Source organism: Lepidothrix coronata, unplaced genomic scaffold (genome assembly GCF_001604755.1).
Source record: "Lepidothrix coronata isolate B3197 unplaced genomic scaffold, Lepidothrix_coronata-1.0 Scaffold71, whole genome shotgun sequence".
Classification (NCBI taxonomy): domain Eukaryota; kingdom Metazoa; phylum Chordata; class Aves; order Passeriformes; family Pipridae; genus Lepidothrix; species Lepidothrix coronata.
This window is the reverse complement of record NW_016690251.1, coordinates 1,975,369-1,989,649: the sequence shown is the minus strand read 5'-3', so window position 1 is coordinate 1,989,649 and position 14,281 is coordinate 1,975,369. Positions and strand designations below refer to the sequence as shown.

The 14,281-nt window shown below is 39.4% G+C and overlaps 1 protein-coding gene across 7 annotated transcripts in view; it reads left to right on the top strand.

Moving 5' to 3' along the window:
- The window catches only part of WDPCP (WD repeat containing planar cell polarity effector), a 147,364-nt gene that overhangs the window by 76,505 nt on the left and 56,578 nt on the right, over nucleotides 1–14,281 (top strand). For all 7 annotated transcript variants that reach the window (XR_001875494.1, XR_001875495.1, XM_017818976.1 and 4 more), the window contains exons 12-13: nucleotides 2,617–2,805; nucleotides 5,289–5,412. Coding sequence is in view for 5 of the 7 variants with exons in the window: in XM_017818976.1 (XP_017674465.1) it covers nucleotides 2,617–2,805; nucleotides 5,289–5,412 (313 nt within the window). In the remaining 2 variants the exon portion in view is untranslated. The remainder of the gene's footprint in view (nucleotides 1–2,616; nucleotides 2,806–5,288; nucleotides 5,413–14,281) is intronic.

Genomic DNA, 14,281 nt, shown 5'->3' with positions numbered 1-14,281 from the left:
TGCATTAAGTTCAATGACAGGTTTAATAGTTGCAGAGTAGCCCAGAACACTAATTATAGCAGCTATTTGATGTTTTTGTGCATGTTGGCCATTTGAAAAAAACAAACCCTCTAAATTATCTGAGTCCTGATTTTGGCTGGGATGGAGTTGAGCAGGAGGCACTCTACCCACCTCTACCTTGCTTTTCTTCAGTCCTCCCTTGTGAGGTTTTCTCACAACAGCTTTCCAGAAAGCACAGCTTTCCCCTTGCTATCTTTAGCACATTTATGTTCTTACCAACGCAAGCAGGCTCTCAGTACAGGGATTTAGAGGCCTTTCCTGCTAATTGCCAGCTTGTAAACTTAATTGGACTGTCTCCCTGGGCACCGTTCCTAAATCAATTAGGCAGTGAGTTGGCTGTCACCTCCTTTTCCCAAGCAGGTTGCCTGGAAGCGCACCACCCAGGAGAAGTCAAGCATCCAAATGGGAAGATGTTGACCTCTACAGCTGAAAGTTATCACATTTTAAAATTCATTCTGTATAATTACTGTAAAATCTCTTCTAGGAAGAAGGCAAGGCTCTCTCCCTCCTTCCCTCCCTCCCTCTTTGTAGTCCACTGTGCAAAAATGTGCTGTTCTCTGTTTCATCCTGGTTTTCAGCTTTACACTTCTGCTTAGTTTGCCACACTACCAAAGTAACTGTGTTGCTTAGCGAGCCCTTCTTCACAGCCTCAGCAATTTTTAGGTCTCTGCTGTTTAAGAAATAATGCAAATATAAGTTATACAGAAAATACAGGGGTCCATGACAGCAAGACCTAGACAGGCATTCAGGAGTGAAATGAAATCCATAATTAACACATGGCTTGAAATGGTTTCCCACAGAAGTCCGTTAAGGAACTATGTCAATGAGAATAAGCAAATATGTTTTTAACTTCCAGCTATATTATGATTTTGGACAAGTTCTCTGAATTCTCCATTGTGCTGTCTTTCCAGGAAAAGATTCATATTAAATATACCCTCAAACATTAATGGCAGATGTCTTTGGTGTCTAATGCCAAACTCATTTCCAAAAGCATTGCAGCTTCTTGTCATTGATGTCAGCCTAGATCCTGGATAAGGCCAAATGTGGTACTCATGCCAGTGGTTCAGCATTGCTGGCCTCAAAAGACGTTTAAAACATAATATTATATTTAATTAACATGAAAATAAGTATTTTCACATTCACTTAGTTGTTAATGTGAAGATTGCCCAGCTTCTGTAATACTTTAAAAACACTAAACATTTAGGAAGAATAAAGTCTGCCATAACTATTAGATATTGACAGGTTAAACGTGGCTATTACACATTGTAATGTCCACAGGCTTTAATACATGCAAATACATTAGAAAACCATGTCTTTTCTTTAATGATGCTAAAAAAACTAAGTATTTCTCTGTTACAAAATATAAATATGCCCCCCAAAGCATCAGATCTGTATATGCAAGTTCTTAGCAGGTTACTTCTCCTTAAGATATAGTCAGATGTTTTTCTTGACTTTTTATTTTCCTCAATTCTTATTTTGCATCACAAACAGTATTCACAACAACATTTATGAAAGTTGTGTGAGGTATGTTTTATATATATCAGGTCTGCTTTTCTCTGTTATCAGACTTGGTTTTCCAATTAAGCTTGTTCCCTTTCTCATCAGAACATTTTCCTTAAAATTAGTTTTTGCAAACAAGATCAGAATATAAATTGGGAAAATAAAAGAAAAAAAACATTATGTTTTCATTTAAAGAGAAGGAAAAAATAAATTTATTCTGGTCTCTTTCTAATATTTGGAGGAGTAGTGATAAAGAATACTCTATCAGAGTGAGCAAGACTTGCTAAAATGCCATGTGTGGCCTATGTTACATGATCATTTGGCTAGTCAGAGACAATAAATAACATTACTTTCTGCAGCATTTCAGACATCTTTTCTGCTCAGAATCTGAGATCTGCAAGTCAAGAAGCATTCTTCTGGCAAACTTGTTCTTGGTTTCGTGTACAACTGTAATTCAAAGGTCTCTAGGTGTTGATAACTTCGTGAAATCCTCTCACAGTAAAAATGCTTCACTTAGAGAATATTACCAAGCTAGAGGTAGGTTCCAGAACGGTCACAGTGTGGAGACTGATTGAGTAACAGTTACTTTGAAGTTGGAGCTGCTGTGCACTTGTATACACAGGTACGTTTGTGTGACACAAATGCTGGGGTTTAGTGTTCTTCAGCAGTATTTCCCTACAGAAAGGAGATGCTGTGAAATTTAATTTATTACCTAGCATACAGTAGTCATAAACTGTGAATAAACTTTTCCTACCATGTCTAAAACAAACTTCATTACCTGACTTTGTCACCAGTGAGTTTTGGCTACATTCGCTCGACCTCCATGCGTGAAGTTAACTGATGATTTTTCTCTGCTGTCCAAAACATGCTCAGCCTAAATATACCAAGATATGAAGGAGCTACCTCGTGTAAAAATTTAATACTGAAACCCATCAACTTAATTTTAAACAGTGGCAATTATTTTTAACTGTGCTGAAAAGTAGTCAGCTACTGTTTTACATACTCTGTATCAAAGTATAAACCCACTATCTTTGGTTTTAATATTTCCTGTTAAAGGTGTGATCACAAGAGGACAACTGGGCCTTGTGGAAATTATCCACCAGTACATTCGTTATGATGAGATACATGAGGCAATTAATGTCCTGAACACCATGAACTGGAACACAATGGGTCATCAGTGCTATATCTGCTTGAGTGCCATTTGCAACCACCTTCTTAAACAAAAGCTTACACCAGATAGGGAAGGTAAGAATGTAGAAATATGTTTCTAATGTATTTTTGTGGTCTCTTTGTAATTCATATGTGGATTATGACAATATATTTATTGACAATATAAAGAAGACAATAGTGAGTATCCAGACAGCCAGATTATGGTGCTTCATAATCACATATCATATGTAGACAAGTAATTTCAATAAAATCTGGGCTAATGTGTTAACTACATTTTAGTTTGTATCAATAGTGATACTAAAATAATGCATATTTTAATATACATATGCTATAGGCATTAATATATAGCATTAGCATATATATGCTGTAACTTCACTGCATTCTATAAATGTAGCTTATGTTACAGACAAACAGTACTGGATTGAATTGTTTGTTATATGTACCTGCTGAGACAGCACCAACTTAAGGAGGGATGTTTTTCTGCAACAGGGACAAGAGATTTTAGTATGTTTTTTAAGGTGCTTTTGAAGGGTCATTCTTTCATTACAAGATACAAAGTCTTTGAATACACTATCCTCTGCTGCCTCCTTTAGGATTAAAGCACTTGTCCTCACTGTAATCTGGCCCCCTGCAGTAGTAGCTGGGGTCCCTCACAAGAAATTATGAATTTTAGGTTTAGCCCCATCTCTGCTGAGGCCTGTTGTGATGCCTTCCTCTTGATTTGCTGTCTATCTTGAAACTCAATAGACTTCAAGATTTGATGTGCCTTGATTTAGTGAAGGTGTTATCCTCCAGTCTAGCAGGCAGACAGCTGGACACCAGGCATCTTTTGTAGCAAGAAAGAATACTTAGGATTCTGGCATGTTTGATGATAGAAAAACTCCAAGGTGTCCTACATCGCTGCCAAGCCATCAGCTATCCCATTTTGTGGGATATGATTTAAAAAATCTCTGCATTGCAAACATGACATGTTGATTCTAAATAAAACATGCTTTGAAAAGGACTTGTGAGAAGGGCTGAGCGTGAAACCCTTCTAAAAATATGTACATTATAAACAGATGTTTGTGTGTTTCCCCCCATGCAGCTCCCTAACACTGTTTACAGCAGAAAGAATTTTATTCCATCCAGGAGTTATTCAATCTGAATCTAACAAATTTGGCATGGTAATTTGTTTTCTTTTTTATTAGCAAAACCCAGTGGGGCCTTTTATTTATAGTGATGGGGCAGTTATCTCTGAGATCTTTATCCTGCCTTCAACATCAAGCTGGGCTATCTGATGAGTCTATAACTGTGATAGTGGTTACTCATATTCCATGTCGGTTGAGATGTTTCAGAAGTACAAAACATGCTGTCAAGAAAACAGCAATGGCAAGAGAGTATGTCTTGTTTTTCTATTTTAATCTAAATTGACTGCTGCTTTGAAAGAAAATACCTTTAAAGTTCGACTTATCTTACTATCTAGATTTAGGATAACACAAAACTAGTTTACTAACAGTTTGCCTGTGTTACTAACACAGTACTACTAGCTGATTTAGTGCTATCAAGCTAATAAAGTAAAATATAACTATGCTCGGAAGAAAAAAAACATTATTACGAAATACAGAAATGCCTAGTCCAAACAAACATTAATAACAGCAAATCAATGAGAATTTATTTGCCTAATGAGACAATACGTTATATTTTCCTTTTAAAGCAATGTTAGTATATAGCAAATAAATATATAGTAAATTCTCCCTATTCTGCCTAGAAGGCCTTGTACTATGTTGTTAACTCTCAAGCAAAATTCACATAGCATAAATATTATTGATCATTAAATTTCCTTTCAGCTAAGCATGTGGGACACAGAAGTGTACTGTGTATTTACTTGCATTATTTATAATTTTATATTAAAAAATTGTAGGAAAATGCCTAAGAGCTTGAGCTGTGGAGTATATCAGTCAGAAAATATTTAAAGCAGAGAGAACTTGTGTAACAAAAGGGTTTTATTTTATTGATTACAAGGGAGGTTATCCTGTTTCTCACCACTACATGCTGTCAAACCTCTAGGGTTTTTAGACCCTTTTATCTAAAATTTTTAAAGAACCGTGGGTTGAAGGAGATTCCTTTAGACCTCAAGGCCATCACAAGGAGGGTTTTATTACCTGCTGACCTAACACAATAATCCCTGAAAAACCGAACTCCCTTGTTGTTTGCCTAAGAGGACAAAGATGATTTGAGCTAATTGAGAGTTCATCTCTACTGGACAATCTTGTTCAGACTGTATTACTCTTATGAGTCACTTTTAGTTGTAGGCTGCTGGTGAGAACTTGATGTGTTATAGACTTCATTATCCTTTTGATAGCTTTTATTGCTCAAAGTCCTTGTCAGCTCTGCCTCAAAGTGAAAGTTTATATGGACATTTGTGTTTGTACAATCTGTCATATTTTAATTTCATCTGCCCTACAACAACATCACGTTTCATCAGTGTTTGAGGAGTTTGACTGACTGCAAACATGAGCAACCTGTTGTAATTGAAACTAATTCACTTACTTCATTGCTGCTGTGTTTGAACTCCACAGCACAGCTTGAGGCAAGCCTTGGAACCTTTTATGCACCAACAAGACCCCTCTTGGATACAACTGTGCTGGAGTACAGGGACCCAATCAGCAGATACGCAAGAAGGTTCTTCCACCACCTGCTCAGGTGAATGACAGTTTCAACTTCTATCAGCTTAAAATTAATTGCATATTTCAATAACTGCCTACTTTAATGTGGTTAACATTTTCCAAGAGGACCACCCCTGACAAAAATGCATTCATTGTTAATGTTTGTTTAACTTGCACTTTGGTCCCTTCAAATAGAGTATTTCAGATAAAGTGCTATTCAGAGCTCTTCTGTCATCAGTACACTTAAAATGAATCACCCTTTCCCTTTTAGCTTGATAGAGAAAAGAAAACATGCTTATGAGAGATTGATATTCAATAACTACTTTTAGATTAGCTATTGAAAGAGCTTACAAACTTGGAGAAAACCTTGCTAGAACACAAAAGAATGCTGCATGATCCAAGACATTCCTATCTCTGCACCACTGAAGTCTGAGCATTTTGTTATTCTTACCTTTAAAGTTCTCATATATAAATTCATGTCCCAGTAATTTTCAGTGAATTTTCAGTGACATTCCTGTAAGAGGAGAAAATGAAATGTTGAATTTGTCTGTAAATTATATAAAATCATGGAATGGTTTGGGTTGGAAAGGACCTTAAAGATCATGTAGTTCAACCCCCTCACTACTGTGGACAGGGACACCTTCCACTAGACCAGGTTGCTCAATGGCCCATCCAGCCTGGCCCTGAACAGTGCCAAGGTTAGGACATCCACAGCTTCTTTGGGCAACCTGTTCCAAGTGCCTCACCAACCTCACAGTAAAGAATTTCTTCCTTATATTTAACCTAATTTCCCCTCTTTCAAGTTGTACCCATTATTCCTTGTCCTATCACTACAGTTCCTGACAGAAAGTCCCTCTCTGTCTTCCCTGTAGACACCCTTCGGATACTGGAAGGTTGCTATAAGGTCTCCACACAACTTTCTCTTCTCCGGGCTGAACAGCCTCAACTTTTTCAATCTGTCTTCTTAAGGGAGCTGCTCTTACCTTAGATAATAGCAAATTCAGCTAGAATTTATAGTGCATTGGTTTATTGTTTTATTTTTCCTTCAGAATAAGTCAATAGCTTGAATTTCAATCAGTTATCAATATGCAGCAGTTTAACCTGTTCAGTTGTTCAACAACAACTATAGCTGAAACATTCCCTCTGATAATTATCCAGTGGATGAAAATAAGGATGAATCACCTTCTGAAAGACACAATGTTTGTAACACCTTGTTGAGGAGTATAGATAGACATAGTGAAAAGACGTACAGTAAACCCTTTTTTAGTGATTCATTCAGATTGTCTACATTGTCTGCATAGGCTAAACTAGGAACTGCAAGTTACTTTGACAGTACAGTGTGCTTTTTTTCAAATCTTAAAGAAAAATATTTTATATTGTCTTCTGCACTTTTGAGTCTGAAGAGGATCATCTTACTGGTAAACAGAACCATTCCAGTGGGGAAATTATTCCAAATAGATGAATGCTCCAATATTTGCATAACATGCACCAGCCTTTCACTGGAGTTTTCCTAATACACGTGGCCACAACTCTGGGCACAAACTCTGCTGTTGCCTTTCTCCTAGAAACCAGCAGGGAAGATCTGTTGCGGCAATGGCCAACTTGTCGTGGCTGTGGGCCAGTTGCCTGCGGAGGACAGATGCAGAAAGAATGCCTTGGAGATTGCTGAGAGGTGTAACTACAGTGCTCTTACATCTGCAAGAGAAAGGTGTATTCCCTCTGACTCAGGGTTTGCTTCCAAGTGCTAGCAGGCATGCAGAGGCATGGGGCCCCAGCTAAGCTGCCAGCCCTTGGGGCTGCTGAGTGCAGCTGAAACACTGACTCAACCTTCCTAAAACAAGAACCTTCACTGTCAGAATGCTGCCTGGACAGCATGGGGCACAGGCAGGAGGTGTGCAGAAGAGTATTTTACCTCCACCATAAAGCAGCGCTTGAAAAATCTACAGTTGTGGCAATTTTGAGAAAAATGTGTGCTATTTTGCTGTTTTCCTGTTGTCAAAGGGATTTGTATTCAGCTGAATCAAAGTGATAGGATCGTGTGATTGCTGCAGAACAGATGGTAATGCTTAAAGCTTATCTCAGAAGACATAATCTAAGTACAAAATTAAATGTTCAAATACGGGAGATTTATCTGATAGAAAGCAAAGAAATGATGTTCAGAGCTGATCATTATTGCATTAAAGTGGCTGTGCCTTAATTGGTGTTTATTTCCTTTTAGATGTTTTCTTCAGTGACTAGAATGATTTGAATGTAGGCTAAGCAGAGAAAACTATAGATTTGTTGAGGAATGGCAAACCATGGTTCTGGGTGAGTGAATGCCATCCAGGCACGATGCAATGTCTAGGAGGATCATAGGGAGGCACAATGCTCACTAATTCAGGCACATGGAAGTTGCAGCTGCTGCTATTACATCTGTCAGTGAGAGGCCAGCAAGACAAACCACTTCTGCCAGACTGCATTTAGAGTTGTAGGTTCAGAACAGGAGGAAAAGTGAGAAGACAATTATTTTCTTGCCCTTTTGGGTCAGCATGTTAAGCCCCTGAGGACACTGAAAATGGAGAGTTCCTCCCACTACCTGTTTGTCAGAGACAGTGGCTGTTTCAGGGAGTCAGGAAGCCCACATTTTAAGTCAGTTATATGCTCTCTGTCTCAATCCTTGTCATTCCAAAATGTTGGAAGTCAAGGAGACAAGGCAGAAGGCCAGCTTGACTGAGCAGGGATCTTCTTTTGGAGATAAGGCAAAAAAGGAAGGTGTATGCCCAGTGGAAGCAAGGTCAGGTGACATGAAAGAAATACAGAGATGCTGCTCACCACTGTAGAGAGAAAATGTGTGTGGCTAAAGCTCAGTTGGAGTTGAAGCTGGACAGAACTGGGGAGGACAGTAAAAAGAGGTTTTTTAAATACATTAATGGCAAAAGACAGTGCAGAAATAACATCAGCCTGTTACAGGGTGAGGATGGTCGCCTCACAAACAGGGACATAGACAAGGCAGAGATGTTTAGTGTGTTCTTTATCTCTGTCTTCAACACTGATGATGAACTAGGGGGGGTCCCAGTGCCCTGAGCTGGAAGACCATTCCAGTGAGAATTATAAACTCCAAGTTGAACCTGAAGTTGTGTTGCACCTGCTGAATGAGGTGGTTCCCAACAAATCTATGGGGCCTGATGGGATTCATCTGAGAATATTCAAAGATCTGGCTGATGTCATTATGAGGCCTCTCTCAGGTTTTGAACTGTGTTGGAAATCCAGAGAGGTCCCAGTTGACTGGAAGCTGGCTAACATTGTCCCAGTTTTCAAGAAGGGCAAGAAGGATGACCCTGGAAACTACAGGCCTGTCGGTCTTGCTTCAGTGACTGGAAAATTATGGAGAAGATTATTCTGGAAGGTAGTGACAAACACCTGAAGGACAGCACAGTCATTAGTCACAGCCAGCACAGCTTCATGAGGGGAAAGTCCTGCTTGTCAAACTGATTTTAAGACAAGGTAACCCACCTGCTTGATCCAAGAAAGACAGTTGATATAATCTTTTTGGATTTCAGTAAATCTTTAAAGCTTTTGATACCATTTCTCACATTCCTCAAGGGAGGTAATTGTCCCACTCTGCTCTGCATGAGTGTGGCCTCACCTCGAATATTGTGTGGAGTTTCGGTCACCACAATATATAAAGGTATTAAGCTATTAGAGAGTGTCCAAAGGAGGGCAACAAAGATGGTGAAGGGCCTTGAGGGGAAGCCTTATAAGGAGCATCTGAGGTCACCTGGTCTGTTCAGCCTGGAGAAGAAGAGACTGAGGAGAGACCTCATTGCAGTTACAACTTCCTCACGAGAGGAAGCGGAGGGGCAGGCCCTGATCTCTCTTCTCTAGTGACCAGTGACAGGACCCAAAGGAATGGCCTAAAGTTTTGTTAGGGGAAGTTTAGGTTGGATATTAGGAAAAGGTTTTTCACCCAGAGGGTGGTTGGGCACTGGAACAGGCTCCCCAGGTGGTCACAACACCAAGGCTGACGGAGATCAGAAAGCGTTTGGACAGGGTATGATTCTTGAAGCTGTCCTGTGCAGGACCAGGAGTTGGACTTCGATGATCCTAGTGTATCCTTTCCAATTCAGGATATTCTATGGTTCTACGATATGATTTATTCACTTATTTACCCTTATTCATTTAGCACTGAGTGCATGCAGGCTTATTACAAATAGCTAATGAATCTCTTCAGAGTGGATTTTTTTGTTACAACAGATGTGTTTGCATGACCAAACAAGAAGACTTGAATGCAGAAGCCCTGTAAACTGCCAATGCCAACTTGATGCAGCACTAAGGGAACATTTTGTTACTCCCGTATGAGCATGAGGAAACAAAAGCAAAGTGATCACTTTGTACCCTATTGCAGCAAGAAGTAGAAGACACATAGTGCTTCCTAAATTATGTGTGGTAAAATTATGGCCGATATTCAAAAACTATTTCTTGGCATAGAGTAAGGCCTTCTGCAATTCATTTGGGCTTCAGAGAAAGCAAGCAGCAAATGCACAGAAGTTAAATCTGGTGGATAAGGAACGAAGGAGAGAAACTCAGAGGTTTGGTAGGAAGAGTGAGGGAAGGAAGTGGGGTTATGAGCATGAGTAGAAGAGAAGGCATTGGGGATGAAGGCCTAAAGGCAGGCATGGCGATGTACAGCGTCCTTCAAAGAGAGCAGAGTGGGAATACAGAGCAAAATAGGGGAAGACAGCTTAGGATATGTGTGGTGGGCTATAGAAGAGACCAGACATATGAGGGATGGACAGGGAAGGGTGGAGTCTTGCATACAAGATTAAAACATTAAAACACTTAAATATTTCTTGATCTAAATCTGAAAAATGTTCATATAAACAAAAGTCTTCACCCCCCTCTCCAGCTTTCCTTTGAATGCCCCACCAATCTGCCTTAAGCCTTTTCTAGAAGGACCCACTCTGGAGAGAGAAGTATTAGTTCATTCTACATGCTGAGACAATCTTTGACCTGCCTGCTGAGTCTGCCAAAAAGGTGCCAGTTATTGTTGTACTTTTAAAGATGTGAGTGTCTGTATTTACTAGAATTGAGAAATACGGTTACCTGTTCAGAAAGGCTATCCTCACCTAGCCATGTGCCAGTGATTTTAATCGCTACTGTAGGCTGGAAGGTTGTACATCCAGTTGCAAATGACTGGAGACGTGCATTTTCACATTATCACTGAGATTATAGGCTAGCTATTTTCCTACCATCAGTGAGATAAGTTTCTAGAAAACGGTGGATGCAGCAATGGTAGGTTCCCTATTTAGGTATCAGGCACTTTAGAAAGAAGATGCTCCATCCAGCCTGTGATGGGCAAAGGAACACTGACAGCATGACTGAAACAGATCACAATTAGGAGGAGGGAAAATGCTTTGCAATATGTTTGACACAGCCACGTTTTTTTGTATGCATCATTACAAAAGCTAAGTTCTTAAATTTGCAAACCATGCAGCATCTGCAGCTTCCCCTAAAATAGAAGCTTAGAGCTTTGCAGGTGTAGGCCCTGAATGTAGAATGTGGAATACCTCCAAAAACAGGCGTTTGGGATACAAAATTAAAATTAAAGGCCTCTTAATTATATGCTGGGGATCCATTACAACAGTATTTACGGAATGGATAATTATTTTCACTCTAAATTCTTATCTATAATTAAAAAATACAGGAACTGAATTACAAGAACAGAAATGTATCTTAGGTGTTCCTTGCCACTTCAGTAGCACTCTGGTATTTTATTATGATGTCACTGCTTATAATAATATAACGCATTATATCATTATGTAAAATGTTGAGCAGAGATGGATTTATTGGGAAGCCTTGGGGAGCTGTAACCTCCTTGCCTCCACCCTTTTGCTACGTGTATTTGTGTGATGGGGGAGTGGCTGTACAACCTCCTGCCTCTGTCTAACAGCCTCATCTATCCATGTACGAAACATGGAATGGGATGGAATAATTTTTCACTCGTTAACTGTGGCATCGCTGACTCATGGCTTTGCTTCACTCTGATCAAGCATTCGTAAATTGTACTTGTCATATTTGCTAATGCATGAAATTATCTTGTTTGTTTGACGCACACACAGAGGCACAAACACATGCCTGCTCTGTTTTGTTCCATTTTTTGAGTGAGAAAGCAGGGCTAGAAAGTAAAGTCTGCAGCGCAGGAGTTGCAGAATTAAGATGCAACCACAGCTCTGTGGTTCTACTGTGCCCTTTCCTCCTTTGTAATTCTGTTTTTACGTTTGTGAATACTCAGGTTAAGAATTGGGGTTTTTTTCCTACAAGGAGAAATACTAAGAGTCAAAACCCATTGGACCTTTCCATCTGATAATTTCATTATGATAATGTGATTTGGTTTTTTTCCCATAGTACAAACATATTTGCCTGCAAACCAAAGCTCTGTTGTAAATAGTAACATAGTGCTTTTGCTTATTTCAAGAGCAAAGTGCAGCTCTGATCACATTTGATGGTAGAATTTTGGATGGATTCATGAAAGATTTTCCTTTGTGTGGATCCAAAAATGAGAACCTTCACCATGTTTTTACTGTTACTGTTTCTTCTCCTTCACAAATCTTCTCAGAAGTGTTGTACTCTTCCCAGTGTTCAGTGTTAGATGCTACTAGTTAAATGCAAAAAATTAGCTACATGTTGTGCAGAACTTTCATAAAGTGATATGACTTTACACACAGGCCTTGATGGAGCTTCTTTGTAAATAAACACTCTTAAAGGAGATGAGAAAGTAGGTGTTCATTAGCATCAGGGAAGACCTGCTTTCAGCCAGTACTGGTTTTTATCAATCACTTCACTATTCAAGAGTTATGAAGTGCATTGCTATACTACAAGACATGATGCCTTGACACAGTCAGTTATCATTTAAGTCCAAGACAGCCTTTGAAAAGCTAAAATAAAGCTCTTCTGCCCTGCAGGTACATCACTAATGCAGTACTAACTACCCCTTGGTAAGCAGGTTCCTGTATCACTGCACTGCAATCTATAAAGTAGACATTCACTGTGAGTATATCCATCCTAAACAGGACCCTAAATCAAAGGTGAAAAAGATGCCTCAGCTCCATAGGAATAGTTCCCAATCCCGTCTGCTGCCATCTGTATGGAACTGAGAGACAGAGTGAGCAAAGAGCTTTTATGATCCTTTTTAAGAGCACCCTAGAAGTAGAATCTATAATTATATTGGTACATAGTGTGTCACAAAATATGTATAAACATTAATGATGACATGGTTGAGGACTAAGAATGTCTTTTATATTCATAAGGTAACCTATTAGGCATTAAATTATGCCTTCAGATAAAATGACCACTGATGTCAGTCAGGTTCTCTATGGTGGCCACATGAACAGAATTCATCTCTATGGGAGTAAGTTCAGTAGCAGCATTTTGACTAAAGTAACACCTTCTGGAGAGGACTTTGAAGAGTCATTTTTTATTATCTTTTGAAAATGATCAAAACCAAAGGTTTTCATATTACCATGGGACTGATAAATGAGAATTTATATTGCTGTGATGGAACTACACATGAAAAGATTCCCCTGGTCATGCTTCTTGACCTGTTTTAGAAACAAGAAATAAAGGCACCTATTTAATGCAACTAGGTTATTTTTGCAGTTAAAGAGGTTAAATATCTCAGTAGAAGTTTAGAATGTCCTATGTAGTTAATGATTTTTTTTTTCTTAAACCAGCTCCAACACGGTTTTCAATTTCAGGCAGATACTTTGATGCTATAGGAATAGCTCTAGGATTTAATTCTCTAGTGATGATTACAATGTAAGAAATATTGAGAAAAATATTGGGGTGGGGGGGATAACAAATGATATGACATAATTGCTTGAGAACAAAATTCCATGAAGATAAACCACAAGAAATACCTGTCAGAGGTTTGCTCCTCAACCTAATGAGAGAGATTGCTTGGAGCATGGGAATAATGGCCCCTTCCATACCCTTGGAGCAGTCCCAGAGCTGCTTTATAGCAGTCTCGTTTCGCACAGCCACCAGCAGATGCTGTGTGGTGGCCCAGAGTGCCAGAAGTCCTCCAGTTCTCTGTTACGTCCCCACCCATGGGACTGCACTAGAAAAAAGGAACACGGAGTAGCTGTGCTGGGCTGATGTAGTTTGTGCCAAACCTATTCCCGTGTGCTGGTTAATCTGACTTTGATATTGCTACTTTCAGAAGCTGAGCCCACATCGAGACCATTGTTGTGTTGTGTTGTGTAACTGATAATCTGCCCTCATAAGGTGGCTTTTTCCTGCTGTACCAGCTGTGCAGTTTCCCTGAAACCTTACAGGCTTTGGACATACATTGAGAGCAGAAACAATGCAAATATACCATATTCATGGACAGAAAAAATCAAGAATTAGTTCTTAACAACACATCAGCCTTGAGCAGCTGCTGTAAATCAGCCTCAGCTTTTGCAGGTTATCAGTTACTCCCTCCCCATCAAGTCCACCTAGTCACTAATAGTATCTCCAAAAATCTCTAATTTGAGGTCCTGGCTGAGAACTGAATTTAAGATTTATTTTTTTTTCCTTAAAGTCTTTCCAAACTATTTCATGTCGCATCTCTTTACCAAGATACTTCTCCATTCATCTTCAGAGTCCTCCTGAGCCCCACCCTGAGCCTTCCCTTTACTGTATATGGATCATCTGGCAACATTCTGTTTTGAACTCAGCTCATCAGATCAGACTTTTCTCCCACTCTCTCAGACTTTTTTTTCCTGACTTTTCTCCCAGTTCCATCCAGTGCCCTCCAGGAATTGCTAACTGAATAGTCAGGCAGCCCTAGGCTTTCTGTCTTCAAATGCAGGTCTGCCTTTTATGGTTCTTCAGAACCAAAGAGCCTGCCAAGGAAAGAACACCTTAAGGAAAATTTAGAACAAAAA